At 36.4% G+C, this 17791-nt stretch overlaps 1 protein-coding gene across 2 annotated transcripts in view; it reads right to left on the bottom strand.

Moving 5' to 3' along the window:
- The window catches only part of vps8 (VPS8 subunit of CORVET complex), a 345245-nt gene that overhangs the window by 19385 nt on the left and 308069 nt on the right, over positions 1-17791 (bottom strand). The window contains exon 46 of one of the 2 annotated variants that reach the window (XM_088930096.1): positions 1378-1410. The exons of the other annotated variant lie outside the window; for it this stretch is intronic. Coding sequence (XP_088786222.1) covers positions 1399-1410 — 12 coding nt within the window. The 3' untranslated portion in view covers positions 1378-1398. Of the gene's footprint in view, positions 1-1377; positions 1411-17791 lie in introns of those variants that run through there. 2 annotated transcript variants of the gene reach the window in all.

Genomic DNA, 17791 nt, shown 5'->3' with positions numbered 1-17791 from the left:
TGCCTTCATACTATTTTACAGTACACAAACCTAATAAATGCTTCTGCTATTTTTCAACTTCACCACTAAATAGCCTTTAATTTCAATTGCTGATACTTTTATTATTCATTTTCACTCAAAAACCTAAATTTTTACATTTTTAATCGGAAATAAATGTCCAAAGAATTCTTACAGAAAACAGATGTAAACATCCATTTTTTTAAAAAAAAGCGAGCACTTTTTTAAAGAATACAGAAAACTCGGATAAACAGGTAACTTCACCCTTCTTGTGGATTGTTTTTTAAATAGGAACAGGTAAAGTTTATTTTATTATGATTTATTCTGCATGAAATAAACGTTTACCTGTTTCTTTGCAGCCTACGCATGCTGACGCAGTTTCCTACTTTCACTTCTTGTTTTTTTAAAATAGTCTCGACATTTTAAGTAATATATATATACAAAAGCATCAGACAGGCCCCACCTCACCCAAGTGAGTTTGTTACAGGCCACTGCAAATAATTTTATTTTCCCATCGCAATCATGCTTAACCTTATTTCAATTTTATTTCACTTCCACTGTTTTTTCATTTACACTTTTTCTTACTCACATTCTCACAATAACTCTACACAAGAACTCACACCAGTTCTTACAGCCTGAAATAACTCACAGTCTGACACACATCAGTCTGCATGCACTTTCTCCCTGACATGACCTCCTCTGGCCCTGCAATGGAGATACACCAGACTTCCACTCAGCAACAGCAGAGCCATCAGCCACATTGCCTTCTCTGGCTTTTTTTCCCCTTCATGTTTTACAATAAACTAGTTTAACAGAAGAACTAACATGTCATAGTCCCATAACCAAAACCTCACTCTCTAACAGGTTTACAATATTGCTTATCCACACTCTTACATCACTGTACTCACAATAACACTCTTATTTTGCTACATCACGCTACTTTTCACTACTAATAACGCTCACCTCTCACAGCTGCAGCTCATCAAAACACTTTCTAGAGGTCATATTGCACAGTTTCCTTTTCAACTGTACTATTTTATTTGTAGAACTGAAGAATACAAAACAAATCTACAGCACAGGTCACAATCAGCCAGCTAGGTCACAGATAATAATGATAGTCTTTTTTTCTTACCACTGATCATGCAAAGAAAATCTGGGTTTAGATCAATATTTTTTTATATAATTTAGAAATGTTTCTGCATTTTCAGGAAATGTTTCACAAGTTTTAAAATGCCACAGCACCGATTTTATTAACACCATCACCACAAAAGGCTTCATGCAATACAAGAAGATGTATCATATGCAAATACATCAATACCTGCACAGAAGTTCATCATCAGATCATTAGTTACTATTCAACAAACCTTTATCTGCATGTCAAAAAGAAGTACTTTACTTCCTTTACAGCACTACCTGGAAAAAATGTAATCAACAGACAATTAGCTGACCACTTTGTGGAACAAAGCATTCAAATTAATCAGCACTTCCTCACTGCTGAATACCTAAGCATCTGTGGAGTGAGTCGGTGTTATGGAACAATTGTTTCCTGCAAACTAAAGGAGTGAGAACTGATCTTGAACTAATCTTCCGGAAACTCGTTGATTGAACATTCTATCCTGACTGATCATACTGGTGTCATCCATAAATGGTTTGAACGACAAGTTAACTGCATTGTGTCTACATTCCTTTCTGCACAGCTACAGAAAAAACTATTAAGTAATTTTAAATTTTAAATCCAAATTATTGTTTAATAATTGAAACCTGACTATATCATATAAAACTTGATTTTCCATCTAGAAATACCGTATATGTTTGTTTTTGACAGATGTTCTATTTATATATACTATACATTGAGTATTGTACATTATAAGTATTAAGATTAAAAAGTCACTGAAATATTAGTGATTAAAAGCACACCTTGATTTTACTGCTAAATCAAATTTTAGTCACAATTTATTAACATGAACAAATTTGCAGCATTTTACGATGAATTATAAGGATAGAAACATCAGATGCAAAAAAACGAATAACTTAGAAATATAACTTACAGTCCTCAATGTTAGTAGATATAATAAGGAAATTAACTTCATTCAAAACAACAACTATCATATGGGTCAAGTGCTATATTTTCACTATACTGTACTAAGATATTCAATGACCTTAGTATAATTTCATCTCATATATACTAAAAAACTATGGAGGTTTTGATTACTGAAAGCAAACAACTTTGTCCAAATATTACTCATGAGAAGATCCAGGAAATATTGTACACAGCATAGGCTAGTTGTTATGGAAGCATTTAGAGCAGGGGTGCCCACCCTTTTTTAATGTAAGATCTACTTTTTCAATTGCCAGTCCAGGGCAATCTACCAGTGTGAATTTGAAGCTCTGATATAGGAAAAACAGACTGTGTACAATAACAGTACCCATCACTAAAATGACAGCAAATAAAAGCAAGTGACTCATGCTACAGTGAACAAGTAATGTTCCCAATTTTAGAAAAAGTATCCTACTTTAATGTGAGCATTGGCACTGAGAAGCTTATTTGAGAACACTTGTAATTTTTTTTTGAACGTGTTGACACTGCTGGTCATGTCAATGATATTTTTATTTTGCCCCTGCAGCTCGACATTCAGCAGTTCAGTCAAGTCTGTGAGGACTGCTAAATCCAGAAGCCACTGGTCATCCTCTAATTGGGCATATTCACCATGTTTAGACGACTTGAGAAACTCTTTGATTTCAGGCAACAGTTGTCCGAACCTCGCCAAAAATGTTTGTTTTTGAAATCTCCAAACAGCATGTCGGCAGCCTCAGCAAATGCTTTTTTTAATTACTTCTCCATCTCTGAATGACTTTTTGTGTTTAGCCAGGACATGGCTCATACAGAACGATCCGATGATTGCTGCTTTCCCTCTTGTATTAGGCCTCGTGAAAACTGACTGCTGCTAGTTGAGATTTTAATTTTTCCACTTTTCTTTTCGGTAACTCACTTTTAGTGGGGAAAGTCCACATCATACGTTTTGTGTGCAGTTTTGAAATGTTGTTCTCTATTTCACTTTTTCACGTAGATGCTAGCATTGCATGTTTGAATGCAATAGTACAAAAAAATAATCATGCTCCCATTTCTTGTGGTAATAGTAAGTTTTCGGTCTCTTTGCTTCATCATTTTCGCTTAAACACTACAACTATTAAATAGGCAATTAAACTTATCAAACTGCTGGCGAATTTGTCACAGCCAGTCTGTTTCACTCCACTATGCACTGTAGAGAATGTGGGGTTCGTGCAGCAATAACCAAGAGAATGTTCTTGGGTAGCACACACAACACTTTATTTACGGAGCTCCTGTAGCCTTTTTTTTCAGTGGCAGCCAGCACTCAGAGAAGAGACTTTCACAACCCATTTGAAAGGGTTAAACACACACAAGGGCAGTAAAATGTATGACATTACATGCACAGATCTGAATGAATTTTTAGGCTATCGAAAAATGTAAATAGCCAAATAGCCCATTTATTTTTTTGTCATACATTCTTGCGATTGATCGACTGGCAAGCGATCGACCGGTTGGGCACCCCTGATTTAGAGAATGAATCCCTTTCTTATTTCTATATGTACAGTATTTGCACAGTCAGGAGTAATTCTGAGTGCAGCAGGATTGCAGTCGATGCTTCTGATTACTATGGGAAATCCAGATATAGTATAAAATTAGTTTTTAATATGTGAACAGTACAATATGGCATGGTTAAACCTCTTCAACAATGCAATTATGAAAAGTGGTAGATGGGGTTAGAGAGGTTACTTGTGACCATCTGAAATGACACAGGACATATCCTGATACCAACTTTGTATACAGGCGTACACCACAACACCTTTGTATATGAGATTGTAGATATTCTGGCAGAGTTTGATAGAGGTTGGAATAGCAGCACTTTTCAGTCACAATTAAGATTTCAGATTGTCATTGGTAAAACTATAAACTAAAAAAATATTCTCAGTCCTGTATAAGACCAGTGTGTTTTCCAAGCCAGTAGCCAATCTTAGGTGACTGAGCATAAACGTGAACATCACCAGTTGCAATTTCTGCTCCAAGAAAGGTTTTTTTAAACCTAATTTATTTTGAGCATTATATAACTGTTCGCTAATCTATTTGTTAGGAGCAGATAATCATGATTATTAACACATATTTCTTTGAAACTCCCACACAAACATTACATTCAGTATTAAATTCAGCAATCAACAAAAATACTGTAAATCATAGCACAATTTCCTAATAACTGAATATTCATAACAACTCAATAAAAACGCCAAACTCAACACTAAATAACCATTGGTTAATTAATATCAGCATTATCATTTAAAAAATTCCACCCACTATTTGGCAAGGAAACCTTTTGGTACAACAGTGAATCCACAAGACTGTAGAACACATCTACACCAAAACAGTCAGCACTCCAAATGAGGCTGCAGATAAGGCTTTATGTAACTAACTTTACAAACACAACACATAGGAGAAAAAAAAGACAATGAAAGTTTTATTAAGAACTGAATGTTTTTGTGAATTCAGCAGAGATTATCTCCTTAGAATAACAAATGACTTAGGCCTAGTTTTCAAAGCAATTTTTCTACCAGAGCTACCGAAGAGAGATATCCTAGATTGTCTTTGAACTGCAATCCCATTGCAATGGAGGACTGCTATCTTTAATCTGAGTACATACAGAGCAGGCTCCTAAATCACTGAAAAGTCACTGACCACAGAAATAAAGTTAAAATCTTAGCAGTTCTGTTTTATATTGAAAAGAAAGTTGATCCTTTGATGCATAACACACAACTCCAGAGACAGGAAACCAGATGTTGTTACAATCTGCAAGGACAGAGTTACAGTACATCTATTTTTATGGTATATGTTGCATAGCCCTGGACTTCATGGACATGGACTTCTAGTGTAGATTCCTTTTATTTTTTAACAGACAGCATTTGCATTGAAAGGTCATGGCTCAAACCCCCAATGTGTTTCAGATAAGTAGAAAAGTCATCAAAATGTAATGTGGCAATTGTAACACTTCTGTCAGGCTTTCCTGGGGTCACTAAAGAAGCACCAAAAAGCAATTTTATTGCATCTTTAGACTATGTTCTAGAAAAGACAGAGTGAAACAATTATATAATACAAAATAAAGCGTATCATATAGCAAGGAGCCGGGGGATTAGCAATATGATTTCCCCTAAGACAGCTATCCCTCTTCTTTCTGTATGGCCAAAAGATATTTCCTGAAGGACCAGATGTGAAATGAAAAGCAAAGATTGGATGAATCTGGACCTGCTTAAAAATGATGCAATGTTTGCTCTGTGAATACTGCTTTCTTTAAACTGTTATCTTGTCAAAAATATCCTATAAAATTATCACTTCCAGTTTGTTCATAGCATAATTTCTCTTATTCCAGGAAAAAACAACATTAATTTACAACATTTTTATTTGCATATTTAGGCCTAGTATGCCCACACTAGCAGGTCTTGCTAGTCTTCTAGAACTGTCTTCTAGAACAAAATGGAACCAGCTCTTCTTACAGCTTACACCCAACTAAGACTGAACTGAATCTTCTGAATTAAATGAGACAAGGTACAGTGGGTGCAGTGGTTAGCATTGGTGCCTTGCAATGCTAGGGCCTAGACCTGGAGTGCTAGCAGCACGGAGTTTGTATGTTTGTGTGGGTTTTTGCTGGGTGCTCCATTTTCATATTATACTCCAAAGACATGCAGGGTGGTTAATTGGCTTCTGGGAAAATTGTCCCTGGTGTGAGTGTGGGCATGTCTGTGTCTGTCGTGTGTGATCTGCGATGGATTCTCATCTCATCCAGGGGGTATCCAGCCTTGTTTCTGTTGCTTGCTGGATGAAGCAGTTAGAATATGGATGGATGGTTATTTTATTAAGGTCACATTTTGCACAATATTATGATCATATTAAACTATGCATTGTTTCAAAATCAATATCAAATTGAGACATTCTTGCAATAACATAAAGAGTACTCATAATACAGCAAGTGCATAACTGAATCTGGATAATTTCTTCTTTAGTCACTCTCTTTGTCTTTACTTAAGTGGTGCTTGAAACAAGATCACAGTGAAATTTACTTACAAAGTATCACAATTTTATATTTATACACAATTACTGGAATTAATGAAAGGTACTAGATCATAACAAGCTTATTATTGCACTATAAATGTTATTTTAAAGTGACTTGTCTATTTTCTAAACACATAACTTAAACTGCTTTGTGTTAGCTATAATATGCAGTACATCATCTAAGGTCTTCTCTTTAACCTGCTTTGCAATCAAAGGAAACTGGGGCACCTTGAGGTCAGCCCCACAGCCACTGGAAGAAGAGGCCTTAATGGAGTGTGAAGGGAGAAACGCCTGAGCTTCAAATCCCATGAGACTTGAATTGTTAACACAGGAAAACGCAGGCTGACACTCTTGTAATTCGACATCATTACTAATCTATAAAGCCATACAAAATGTAACTGATGATCTCAAAATATCAACTGCAGCCATTAAACACCATCAATATCCTCCTCTCCATAAATGCCAAGAAAAACTGAAATGAAAATTAATTAACAGTTCAGCAGCCTCTGTGACATGAAATTATATTAGTTCATCATGATAACAGCTGTGACACATTGTGTAAAAATCTGACATACCAACAGCATACAGCAGTAGTGATCTAAAATCTGCCCCCAAAATAAAGTAAGATCAACTGATCCACATGCCATGAAAGAATATTGATCCATCTATCAGTAAGCAACTTATCCTAGAGAGAACTGTGGTGAGATGAAGCCTGTTTTACAAGCACGGAGCCCAATGTGGGATTGTAAGCATATGATTGCAGTGTGGAACACTAGTTCATCACAGGGACATGGAGTGAAGGACGATTTAGAACAGCTAATCAAGCAAGCATGCCTTTGGAAGGTGTGGGGAAACTGGAGCAGGCACTCAAAACCCACTACAAAATTAGGTAGAAGAAGTAAACTCCACAAAGACAGATGCCCAACGTTGTAACTTAATGCTGTACCCCAGAGTTGTGATAAAGCAATGTTAAATACCATACTGCCCCAAGGTGGACTAAAAGCTTTTTTTAATTTCATCTACAACAGATTTGAAAAACTCAGGTCCTCAAGGGCTGCAACACAAAGGTTTTCTGACTCTCAAAGGGTCAAGGGAAAACTGTTAAAATAGTCCAGATCAGTAAGATAAGACTTTATTGATCCCGAAGGGAAATTGATGTGTTATAGCAGCCCAGCCCAAGACAAGCAAAAACAGACATCAGAACAGACAAAAAATTAAAATACGTACAGTAATACAAAATAAATATAAAATACGTTCATAGATGTGTGCAAAATATGCTCATAGTCACTGTAAAAACAATAAAATATGTGCAAAATGTGCAAAGGTATATACAGATTGAGTGTCCAAATAAAAGTACAATGGAGCAACATGCTGTCCATAGACGAGCAAATGAAGGGCTAACAGTCCCAGCCTAGGGCAGCGTTATACACCCTGACAGCCGCCGGGAGGAAAGACCTGCGGAAATATTCCCTTGAACACCGTAACTGGAGCAGTCTGTTGCTAAAAGTGCTCCGCTGCCTAATAATATTCTCATGAAGCGGCTTGTTCATGATGGCTGTGAGCTTGGTCAGCATTCTCCTCTCAGCCACCACCTCCAGGGGGTCAAGGCTCAGCCCCAACACAGAGCCAGCCTTCTTGATGAGTTTATTGAGCCTATCTGCATCTCTTGTTATGATGCTGCTGCCCCAGCACACAACAGCGTAGAAGACGGCCACTGCCACCACTGATTTATAAAAAATGTGTAGCAGTGTTCCACACACACCAAAGGAAATACTTAGTTTAATTCAGAAATTGAGGCCTGTGGTGAAATAAATCCAACCAGACCTAGAGACAGTAGTATATAACATGTTAAGTTAAATTTCCATTTGGTGTTCCCCTGAAGCGTTTCTTAATATAAATTATGTTGCATGAAACAGAGAAACTCCTTAAAATGCCTTTGCTTAGTACTCAAGTTAAAGGAAAAAAACATTCATATTTAAAGCATTATCTACAGAATTCAATACTTACAGTAAGTTGTTTTATGCAACTAGATCTGCAGTCCTACCTCACCAGTGTACATAAAATTCCAAAACAACCATACCATGGTTAACAAAATTAAAAATAAATGTTGAGTCCAGGAACCGACACCTCAGCTTGGTGTTCAAAGCAATAAAGGTCTTTATATTTTTCAAGCAAATGGCAGTCCAGCACTGAAATCTGGAACTTTATGAAATGTTCCCATTCTGGAAGCAACAGTTCCAGTTCCATAGATCCTGTGGCATTTGGTTATTTTTGGTTTTGTCCACTTTGATTATATTGAAGAATGAAAATTCAAAAACCAACAAAACACAAGGGTATCATCTCCAATCACCACACAGATTTATCATTTAGAGTGAGCCCAGACATATGGTCTTCACTTATGTTGATGAAATCTCATGATCTTATTAGAAGCACCCAAATCACATATTGTTCTGTAGTACATACTGAATGTTCTGCCCAGCATGTTGTTCCTTTTTTAATTCTCAACTTAAAACAAAATCAGATTTTAAAAAGAATGACTTTACATGAGCTTCATTAGGCACATGCTAATAAAGAAACACAGCTTATGATAGTAAATGTTCATGGATTTGGAAACTGCATAAATGTTAAATGACAATTTGTTCGTTCGGGTACATAACAATATGCAAGCTGAATTTGTATCCACTACCTTTCCTGTAGTTTCAGGGCACCACAAAAGGAGGATACAGCTTTGTAAGGTAATCCAAATAAAAAGGAACTTACACTTGTTTTTCATTTTTCTTTTGCTTCTATTTCCATTTTAATTAAAAATCTTGAGAATCAGACCTTGGAGTGTAACATATTAATTAAGCAAGTTAATCCCCAAGGGCTTGGCTGATGAAATTGTTTGGTTTTGTCCCACAAACCTCATTAAATCTTCTCACTTGGAGCCTGCTCACACGTTCAATTTAAATCCATATTGTAACAGACAGATAAAGATGTTCTGTTAAGTACCTGATTATGGTTATTGTCTCAATTTTCAATTTTATTCTTTTTCTTTCCTTACCTGTGGCAATGAAAAAAAAATATTGCATTGAAATCCCCACAGAGATCATCAGGAACATCAATGGAGGAAAATATATATTTTTTACCTTTCAAAAGTGTTCTTTTTTGCTGTTTATTTCCATGCTTGGGTAATAAGTAGCACTAAACTGAAGAATTCAAGTCTGTCCTCAGAGCAAGGATGGTATAGTGTATAGCTTGCAAATTGAAGTTCTAGCAATAGTTCTTCTACACAATCCCAGGAGTAACAGAACTAAGGGCTTTAATGGTTCTCTGCCTTGGCTGATAATTCTTTTCTGGTCTCTAGTCTGAAGACGGCCTTCAGGATATCAGACTGCTTTGTGATTTACTGTAGATGTCTGATGATGTGATTTAGATCAATATCCACTGTAACATCATGGGAGTGGGAGGAGCTGTGGCAAGCACCGGTAAAAAGTCAACGCCCCTACTGAGGAACCGAAGCAGCAGTGCGAGGCTAGCAAGAACCGAAAATATCACAATAAAGGCGGAAAAACAAGAACAAAAAGCAAAAAGAAATATACAGTATGCCACTGTGCATCATGACATCCAGGCTGGGCTTAAAGGGTCCAGCCTGGGAAAAAGAACCACTTAGCACAGCGGTGACCAGACTGGACTTACCCTGTTTAACGGGATCCAGTCTGGAAGAGCAGGGAGCGCAAGGCCAAAACAAAACAAAAACTTGACGTGTGAAAAAAGTCAGCCTGCCCAAGCAGAGATACATGACGGGACAGGCAAAAAAATAAATAAAAAGAAGAAAAACGATGGCTTTATGCTCGGGTACAATCCCCTCTGGGACTGCCGGTGAAAATTCCTCCCCTTCCGGGGGTTGCCTTGCTCGCCCCTTGGGGTGGTGATCAGTGTGCTTTTAAAGAGCCTTTGCAGCTGTGGCTCATCCACAAGCAGCCCAAAACAGCTGTTACTACTAAGGCAATACGTCACCCTTCATCTAGGGATCTGCCTCCACACTGAACATGCCCCCGTGTAAAGCCACACCACTCAAACCCAGGAAGAGGCAGTTTAACTCCTTGTTAACAGGCACTTAAGGTGATGGAGGTTAGAAAAGTTAGAAAAGTGCTTCAGAATTACCCTGAGATATACAGTATTGTCTTTCCGTTGGTTAAACCTACACCTAAGAAGGACCTGCGTGTTCCAGGGAATACAATGACCAGTGGTTGGTGTACTTTACATCCTTCAGAACATTTTCTAAATTATATATACTTTTATATATACAGTATACTGCATCATACACATTTCCCTCTTCTTTTATACAGTTATTGTGGTTGAGACATATAATATCCCCCCTTTCACATTCATCAAGAATGAAACAGAAGAAACAGGAACAGAAAATACAAAAAAGAGATGGGTCCAATTTAGAAAATTAAAATAACAGCAAAATTACTTTATATACAAGTTCTAATTGTCTTCTGCATTTTTGTTACTATCACATTAGAGAGAGACTACCTATTTTTCCTAATGTCTACATGACATATATTTCATTCACATTGACCTGGAACACTAGGTCTGTCTGGATTTAACCAGTTTCTAGTGATGTGTTTCATGGTTACAATTCTGACCATTTTTCTTTCTCATATCTTCTTGACCTTTTTCTACCTTAGATCACATAAAGCCACTGGCATTGTGCTGCTTAATACTCAACAATACAGAATGATTTTAAACTTTGTTCTACTCATGTATATTGTACTGCAAGATGATGGAGGTTAGAAAAGGCACCTCACCTTAAGTGCTGTGCTGTTGCCTATACTGTACCTTACACTGTACAGTACACTGTATCAGGTTCGCTGTGTAGCTCAATCTACTATATTTTTGCTGTATTATAAATATCTGTTGGGCCACTAAGTATTGTAATGCAGTATAAAAAATAAGCTGAGGTTCCTCCAGACCATAAAAAGGGATTTTCCACTACTAGCTGTGCTGACCATCTATTATCTTCAGCCACAATTACCAGCCTGTTTTGCTGTCCATTACTAACTGGTCCACCTCTGCAACACAGGAACTACAGAATCAATTTAGCAGGGAGAAATGAACAGGAGTCAGAAAAAAACGGATTATTTCTATATATATTGTTATAGGACCTCCGTGCTTTTAAATATCAAAGTCAATATAGAAACTAAAAACTACATTCAACTCAGTGGTGAATTAAACTGTCACTTCTTTCTTACATACAGAGGTGATGCACTTTCAATCTGCTCCAATCCCGAACCAGTTGACATATGTAAAATCTTGAGGGAAGCACATTTAAAATGGGAACTATCTAACTTGATGTTGAAGATGATGCCCTGGATTCTTTCAAGAAGAGGCTGGATAAGATCCTCAGATCATCTAGCTACTAACAACTAATAAACTATTTGGGTCAAATGGCATCCTCATGTTTTGGTTCTGGCAAATTCTATTCACAAACATGAGTAGCTACAGCTCTAATTTTTAACACTTAATTATAAGGTACTTTGGAAAACAGTGCATCAGAAATAACTTGTTTTATTTTACACATTATTGAGTGTAATTAAAGTCAACATGTTTGCACTCATTTTACAACAGGAACTGGTGGAAAGGGTGAAGAAATGGTATCTACACTGTGCTAAAAACTAAATTTGTCAGGAGACTCTATTTTCAAAGCTTTTAAGACAAATTCTGTATTTGTAATTTTTTATGATGTCACAAAACATATATGTAAGCTGTGATAGAGCCTGCTAGCTGAATCTGTATGTTACTCTGTATCCATATAGTTGTAGGAGCTGTGAACTCCTGCAGAATTCACATGCTAAACCCTATCCTTCACGCTTGCTTTAGCACAGATGCTTCTCCCTCCCTGTACTGAACTCCCATCTTCAGTACTAAACTCCCTGATGAGGGAATGTTTGTACTAAACTCCTGATAAGGAAGGAATGTTTAAAGTGCTTTCTGAGTCCTGGAGTTTCTTGAGAATGCTACCTCAAAGACAGGAGGGGGAGGGTGTAGAGAAAAGTATATATAAGCTGTGTAGAGCCATATCCCCTCTGAGCAATACAACAATAAGCCTCAAATGTGTTGTTCCTTGTATGCATACAATAAAGCTTGGCTTGACGAACGGATACTTCAGGCTCGAATCTCTTGCTTTCTACAGCTGTCAAAATAATGAACATTGGCTTAATAATATCCAGCATTTTTATTAAATGCGCAGGGATTTATTATATTCTAGGTTTCCTTGGTACTTTGCAGTTATATAAAATGTCATATATTCATAGTTTTAACTAAATTCTGAGCATAATATACAGCATTATTATTGACATTTTATGTACAACTTCTACTCATTAATTTAGAAAACATAAATAATAGTTTAATTATTTGTATTGTGTACCCTGAATAAGTATTTTTACAGAAGCTGCACAGAAAAGAGGTACTCAATTATTCAATTCAGCAGTCAATATTGTAATTTTACTTAAATCGAAGCCATTTGAGCATTTGTATATATTTTGACAAACACTTATATTATACAGATGCAGCCATTCAAAATGCAAGGTACAAACTTGTACCGCATGCACCTACCCACAAGCCACTGCGGTGTACCGCGGTATGTGATTGGCTGGCCAAAATGACTGATGGGCAGTCATGGTGCATTGGTCGTTATTGAAAAGATTTAATCATTGTATCTCTTTACTGTGCACGTTTTAATCTGCTTAGTATTGAATATTTATATATAAAATTGTACAACTAAAGGGAAGTTTTAGTAGCTGACCATAAAAAGAAGAGAAGCATAACGCATCTGATGATCATAAACGATATTAATTTAGGAACATAAACATATTATGTAAACTGTATATGGCTGGTATTGGTAGTTTAAAGAAAAAATACACACCAGTATTCCACTTTCTTCCTAAACATTTTAAGCATCAAAGTCTTATATTATTATTTACATTACATTATTATTTCAGAAACGTTTTGTTTTCCTTCTGACCATATTAAGTTTAATATGGGAATATTTAATATGTGAAAAAAGTGAACCCTGATTTTTTATGGTCTGTAGCTCAAATTCTGCTTATCTAAAAATTAGACACAAGAAGAGTATTATTGGACAATGTTGTGAGGCTAAGGAAATCAATAACGATATTAATTTAAAGATCTAAATATATTGTAACGCATACAGCCGACATTACAGGCTGTGTCGGCTCACCAGCACGGTGAAGTCACCGCCTTTCCCTCTGAATAGCTAGCAGGGACCTCAGCCGTCAGGCAGAGGAGAAATCTCCTTGAGCTCAACTGGCTGACACAGGTAGCAGTGATGCCGAAGGCCCGGGTTCGAGTCCCCAGCTGATTACTGTATTCCACTTTCTTTGTAAACACGTTTTATTTTTAATTTGACTCATTCATGCATAATGAACCATGATCTTGACATGCAGGTGTGGAGGTGTGCAGCTCTGAAGTAGAGTTAACAGCTTCAGATTTAAAAGGTTATTAATAATATCTTTAGTGTCACATTAACATTGAAATGTTCTTCCAAGTGTAAAAAGAGGCGATACTCAACGTGTCTCCTCTATAAATTTTCAGTTTATTCTTCTGTATTGCATTAAAATTGGAATGCTTTTCACAGGTGTAAATCCACCTATTTTCTAACTGCTTTATCCAGGACAAGTAACAGTTTTACGCCTCCCCCATCCCTCTACATGTCTGACTGTTTTTTAACCCTTCTGTGCCTGAATCGCAGCGGGTGAGAAAAGAGAAAAAAGTTAAACTTACAGCGTACACAAAGATTCTAGGCTGATTACGAGGAAGAAAGATAACCCATTTTTATTATGGTTATTAACTATTGAAACCTGTTTTTAAAGCTTTTAAAAGCATGCAATGTCTAGGTTAAGCAGGAACACATCATTATATCTCATTATTGATTTCTTTTTAAAAAATTAAAAAAAAAATTGTTTGCCCAGCCATTTATAATATTGTGGCATTTTCAAGTTCGGTGAAAACGTACACAGTGACTCAGACACTCGTTGAATGGCACAGCTTGCACAGCACCCCCCAGCACCTGCGCGCCAGCAGAGAGAGACACACACGCACACTATTTCATTAACAAAAAGTAACGCCACACTCTCTTGTTTAACAGGATTGTTTTGTTTCTGGACAGACTGTTAAACTAGAGGAAAAGAGTGCCTCGTTCTTCGAAGCATTTCATTGATCCGGTCACATATTCTCTTCCAATCGTACAAAGTAAGTTTTGAGAATCTCAGATTCACCATGTTATTAATGGTTTCCCGGAGATTGCAAGGCAAGTCCCTTTTACCTCTGGACCCATTGAAATTTACTGATGGTCCACCCCCAGTAAATTTCAAAAGTCACAAGATTTTGAAACACAAGAGCAGCATAGCGGTCGGCTTTGGCTTTCCTATCTATGCTGATGTGCTTTGTGTGTATTCTAATCGCAATGGGGGCAGGGTGTGTGGGGACAGGTTTAGGCTGAAACTGAATTGGAGATCTGTAACCTTCACACCTGAGACACTGTTTTTTCTGAAAGCGTTTTCTTCCCTGTTTAGCTGATCTTTTGCTGCCTACGCATGCTTACACACCTCCCTGGGTGAATTATCATACTTGACTGAGACAGCTTTAGAGAACTTAACATTTTTATTATTGACAAATTGTAAATATGACATTTATATTGGCGCTATTAATTTTTCACTTAAGTGTATGGAGGAGTGCCAGCTGTCAATGAGAGCAGATCCCCCCCCTTAGGCTGGGTAAATGTTTTTTTTCATTAAAAAAAGCGATATAATTATGTGTTCCTGCTTAACTTAGACATTGCATGACTTTAAAAGCTATAAAAACAGGTTTCGATAGTTAATAACCACTCTTTATGCGCAAAAAACTGGTGATTTTTTTTCCTTGTCTTCAGATCTTTCTTGGAAAAATGTCTTACATGTCTTACTTTTGTAATGTGTTACAAAAAAAAGACTTGCTTTAACAAAATATATTTACAAATTCTTTCGCCTGGCAATCTACCTGAATACCCAACAATCTGAGAAGCCCTCCGTGAAACCACGTTCGCTGACAGAATTGTTGTTTTTAATGCGTGCTAATTTTCTGATTCCTCACTCTCCGCCAAATCTATTTAATGTTTGCATGTTCTTTTGTAACACACACCTTTCTGTGATTTTTTTTTGTAAAAATCTAAGCAAGTGTTCCTGCATCCCTCTTCTGCACTATGTCTAGTCATGGCTTTTTTCTGTTTGCTTATTTCAAAGTAACACCTGCTCCATTTCTAAAACGTTTTGCTCTTGTCTGAATTTTTGTATTTTTTACACCTCTAGCACTTTAACATCCTTAATTTTCGTTTGCCTTAATTTGTAGACTGAATTTTAGTTTTCACTGTCTTTTGTTTCTTGTCCTACAACTGTTATTATTGATCACTGAATTATTGTACTTGACATGACTTCTTTCATTCACCCTTTCCTGAACAGTTAACAGTGTAAACATGTGATATTGTGATATTTTGTGGTCTCGTTGAATGATGAATGAAGTGTCGCACAGTTTAAATCATTTTCATTCTTAGAAATTATGAAACGCTCAGTTAAAAGCAAGGGAGATTATGTCTGTTATAGTGGACATAAAAAGGAGAGTTCTCTGCGGCGTTAATGGAAACCCAATTTTAACGACAAAGAGCTGGAGTGATATCCTGGCAGGCACTGAGACCAGCACCAGTGCGAGCACTCCCGCAGCGAAAAAGAAAATGCCTGACGAACTAGGGATTGGACAGTTTTTCAATGCTTGTACGATCGATAAAAATGTTCAAATAAATGTGCTAAAGAAATAAACAAAAAACAAGTAATTTATTCCTTTATCATATTGGCTAACTAATGTCCTCTCTTTGCTAGTTAATGTTACTTCACTTTCTCGGGTGTGATTTTTTAGGCAAAAAACAGGCTGTTAACAGGCTGTTTTGTCTTCTCCCTAAGATGTTGAGCGCAATGTCAAAATGTTTCCATATGAAAGGATTTATATGAAAGACAGTGACGTCAAAATCCTGAGGTGTGTGTGGCCACACACACCAGGTAGCCTCAGGACAGCAGGCAAGCTGGTTTAGCTTTTGTCACTAATGAAACCACTAGATAAAGACATAAATATAGAAATCTCTACATTACAAATTCCAAGCGTTTCATTTTGTCTATTGCTACAATATCGACAGCAGTGTAGTTACAAGGAACATGTCAAAATATTTCCAAAAGAACCACAATTGGACGAGCTTTGATAATTGGAGAGTGCGCTGTTCTGCTTCCTATGGTTCTTATCGCATGAAGCCGTATTGAGCAGTATTTCTCGTATTTCTCAGTATTTCTTTCTTGTGAACGTGTGTACACAGCGGTCCCCCAGTGTTCCAGTTAGTCCGTAATTACGCATCGATGAAAAACCTGAGGTTTTCAAAAAGAGAATTATCTCACTGACAGTTTTATGTAGAGGCTGTGAAAATTTTCACAAGTCGAGGTTTTGTGATATTTAGAAATACCAACAAATTCAATATAGTGTTGATAATATTTATTATCAGTAATAATATCAGTAGCAGTTTGAAATTATTCATTGTTATTAATAAATGACTTGGCTTCGAACATGTTGGGTTATTTAGAAATATAAAAAAATGTCAATATAGTGTCCATAATATTTGCTATTTTAGTTTTTCAAAGAAATGTTTATTTGTTGAAAGAAAACTCATGGCGACAGCAGGGCTTGAACTGCAGACCTCAGACATATAAGGCACATGCTTAAGCCATCACACCACAGACGCAGTCACGTGGAAAGCAGTGAAATAGCCGTACACATATCAAAAGAAAGTCTTATACTACTATTTGTGCTACAGTATATGAATCTAAGTATATCGTTATTAATTTGTTTAGATACCCGATTCCATATTATATTCCCTGTTAATCAAATTATAAAAGTATGCTTTTGTTTACACCGATAACGAGCGAATTTACAGAAAAGGTTAAAACATTATCACTTTTCACAAAGTATATAAACTTAATATGGTCAGAAGGAGCACTTAAAAACGTTTCCAAAATAACCACATTTAAGACTTTGATGCTTAAAATGTTTTCTTTAAAATACAAATACCAGCCATATACAGTTTGCATAATATGTTTATGCTCTTAAATTAATGTCGTTTATTAGCATGGTGAATCAAAGACTCTCAAAACTTACTTTGTATGATTGGAAACGAATGCGTGATCGGATCAACAAAATGCTGTGGTGTTACTTTTTCTCTTTTTGTTTACAAAGACGGTTACAAAGAAAGTGGACCAGGGTAATACTTTGAGCTTACGGCTTGTCCAAGGTAATTCATTATTAATACTATTAGTAATATCTTCAGTAAAGACTTTGATGCATAAAATATTTCTGCATAATTAAAATATGTATGATAAAGGTAGTAGGTTGTGTACTGAGGTTGTCCAACTGAGCAATCATGCTTTTATAAAATATACCAACTTTTTAATATTTAATGATTAACATGCTGTAATACACAGTTTAAAATTAAAAGTCTAAAGAGTATACAACTTAAATTCTTAATTGGATAAAGGTTGTCCCTCAGCAGTGATCGGGATTCGAAACCGGATGTTTTCTGGTGACAGCTCAAATGCTGTACAT

This window comes from Atractosteus spatula, chromosome 13 (assembly GCF_055471065.1).
Source record: "Atractosteus spatula isolate fAtrSpa1 chromosome 13, fAtrSpa1.hap1, whole genome shotgun sequence".
In the NCBI taxonomy this organism is placed as follows: Eukaryota; Metazoa; Chordata; class Actinopteri; order Semionotiformes; family Lepisosteidae; genus Atractosteus; species Atractosteus spatula.
The sequence above is the reverse complement of the archived record's forward strand: the minus strand, read 5'-3'. Positions and strand labels throughout refer to the sequence as shown.